Source organism: Propithecus coquereli, unplaced genomic scaffold (genome assembly GCF_000956105.1).
Source record: "Propithecus coquereli isolate 6110/MARCELLA unplaced genomic scaffold, Pcoq_1.0 Scaffold162, whole genome shotgun sequence".
Taxonomy (NCBI): domain Eukaryota; kingdom Metazoa; phylum Chordata; class Mammalia; order Primates; family Indriidae; genus Propithecus; species Propithecus coquereli.
This window is the reverse complement of record NW_012140747.1, coordinates 1,995,868-1,998,460: the sequence shown is the minus strand read 5'-3', so window position 1 is coordinate 1,998,460 and position 2,593 is coordinate 1,995,868. Positions and strand designations below refer to the sequence as shown.

General features: G+C 35.9%; 1 protein-coding gene across 1 annotated transcript in view; it reads right to left on the bottom strand.

Moving 5' to 3' along the window:
• Positions 1–2,593, bottom strand: part of LOC105807672 (exocyst complex component 1-like) — an 85,106-nt gene that overhangs the window by 58,579 nt on the left and 23,934 nt on the right. The window contains exons 5-7 of the mRNA XM_012641095.1: positions 2,447–2,587; positions 2,120–2,252; positions 1,378–1,487 (exon numbers count right to left, since the gene is read on the bottom strand). Of these exons, the coding sequence (XP_012496549.1) occupies positions 1,378–1,487; positions 2,120–2,252; positions 2,447–2,587 (384 nt within the window). The remainder of the gene's footprint in view (positions 1–1,377; positions 1,488–2,119; positions 2,253–2,446; positions 2,588–2,593) is intronic.

Sequence of the window (2,593 nt, the reverse complement as noted above, 5' to 3'; positions counted from 1 at the left end):
AGTATTTCCTATGTGACTTCTAAGCTTACTTTTTTCTTGACACTTTTCAGGTCAAGTGAAATGCTGCGGGAGTCTTCCCTGACCTCCCCCTCCCATTAGTGAGGCAGTCTTCCTTTACGTTCCCACAGTACCACGATCACAACATTTATCCTTCCTGATATATCTGTCTGTCTCCCTTCCCTAGACTGTGAGCTACTCCAGCAAGATCAGCCTCTCATTTAACCCAAGTGAATGTCTGGTATGTACCTCAATCACCTGGCAAATAAATGATTACTAAATAAATGAAGGAATAAATGGCTGAAAAAAATCACAGAAAGAAAGGCAAGCAGAATGAGATTAAATGCCTTTTTAACCAAAATTAACTCTATCTACTATGGGCCATTAAAAAACTGCTACAAACGTGGTTAACGGGTAGCTTAAATCAGTAAGTTATGTTATAATCTATAAAGATTCTGCTGCTGTTAAGTTTAGCAAACTTTATAGAAAATAAAAAAAGGAATTAGAGAAGCTTGAGCCAAATTTGATGTACTCACAGGAACCGAAAGAAAGTAGGACCTGTTATAGAGTTGAAGGAGGGCCTGAGTAAACTAATTGGAAATAAAATACAGTAAATACAATTGTTTTAGAATATTGCAAAGTAAAAACTAAGAATCCAATGTTTTCAAATAGCATTTCTTGATGAACAAGACTTCCCCCCAATATTTTTCACTCAATAACCCCAATAAAAGGAATAAAAGAGATGAAAAACATAAGAAACCTATTTCATTATACTAGATATTAAAATGCTTTCTATTCAAATCCCTCTAAGGTGCTTTTAATATTGTTAAAATTACTACCACATCCTTAATTATAACATCCCTTTCCACATAAAAATGTAGGCAAAGCATTTATATAAAGATTAAATCAACTGAAATTTACAGTTGAGCTATAGTCATTTTCTCATATGTATACTATGTATATAAGTACATAGAGCTTATGAAACATTTAAAACACTGAATCAAGGCCTGGTTCTTACCTCAGAATACTGAAAAATAAAACAGGTCCAATAGTAAGTATATAACAAGTTTGGACCTACTTTTATAAATAAGAATGTCTAAATGATATATGCAATTGATACATAGTTATTTATCTGATTTCTAGAATCAGAGTTTCAGCCTAAAGGAACTAGAACTATCTACCTAAGGAGGGAGCTAAGCCCAAAGTACATTCATAGGCGAATAAGCACTCATTTGAAAATCTTAAAATCAAGTAAATGTGTGAAGAAATTTATTGCAACCTCAGTTAAACACATTAATTTTTTCTGTGGAAATTTAAGTTTTAGGTAATATGTAAATAAACTACAGGAACATGCCAGTTTTAATAATAAAATAAAATTACCTGCTGAACAAAAACATTGTTGAGGTGATTGGCCAGTCTCCGGGCAAAATGCTCTCGCAAGTCACTGAAACGCTGCTGTTGCTGTTTGACCGCCAAAAGCATGTCATGGCCTGAAACAGAATGATGTTTCTTGACAGATTTAATGGGTACAGAGATTTCCTTGATGTTTAATGAAACATTAAGCATGTCTAAAGTTTTGAAGAACTCAGTTTTACTGGTTTATTCACTTACTTTATCAAAAGCAAGCAAGAAAAAAATGGTAAAGCCCAGTGGTTCTCAAAGTGTGGTCCTGCGTCAGCATCACTTGTGAGCTGTTAGAAATGTGGATTCTAGGACCTCAGCCCAGACCTACCGAATCTCAGGATGGGCCTGGCAACCTCTGTTTTAACAAGCCCTCCAGGTCATTCTGACTCACACTCAAGTTTTGAAACCATGGCCTAGAAAAACCTTACGCTCTCTGGTCTAACCAAAGCATCTACTTTGTGCTAGGTTCTATGGACAGTACTAAAGAAAGACCATGGTGTTTAAACTGGAGTCACTGATGGTCAATCAGAAGGAGCTGAAGTGCAAAAGTTCTCAGTGTCAACAGAAATAAGCTGGGACATCTGTGAAACTTGTTTGAGTAGCTAATAATGTAACCTAAACCACTTGTCTCATGTATTTCCTGTCAAAATCTTTATACCAAGTTACAGGATTAGTTTCAAATTCTTGCTCAGATTGTTACCATTTCCAACAAACATACCTGGTCGAAGAGCTACATTCATGCACTGCAGAAGGGCATCAGCAGCATTGGTGCAGGCCTCAATACCTCTGGAAGAAGCAAGATCTCCTTCCTGAAGGGCCTTTATGTGACCTTTGGCTAAGTCCATGTGGTTCTGGAATATATGCAAATATACAATTTGCACATGTAATTCTGGGAAATTTACAGACAAGATGCTACTCAATCCTATCACTAGGTCTTTGGAATTATTTTAAATCCTGCTCTCATAAGGAAATTAGGAAATGTTTACAAATGGGTTTTATATATTGTCATTAGTTTTTGTTGTTGCTGTTGGTAATTCACACTTACCACAAGGAACTCTATCTCGGACAGGAGTTTTACAATATTAGTGTTACTAAGATGAATTAGGTGGTTGCTTTCAGAGATCTGATCCATTTGTTCTTTCACACTTTGCAGCATTTCCTCATAACTGCTCAGTTTCATCTCAATCTGATC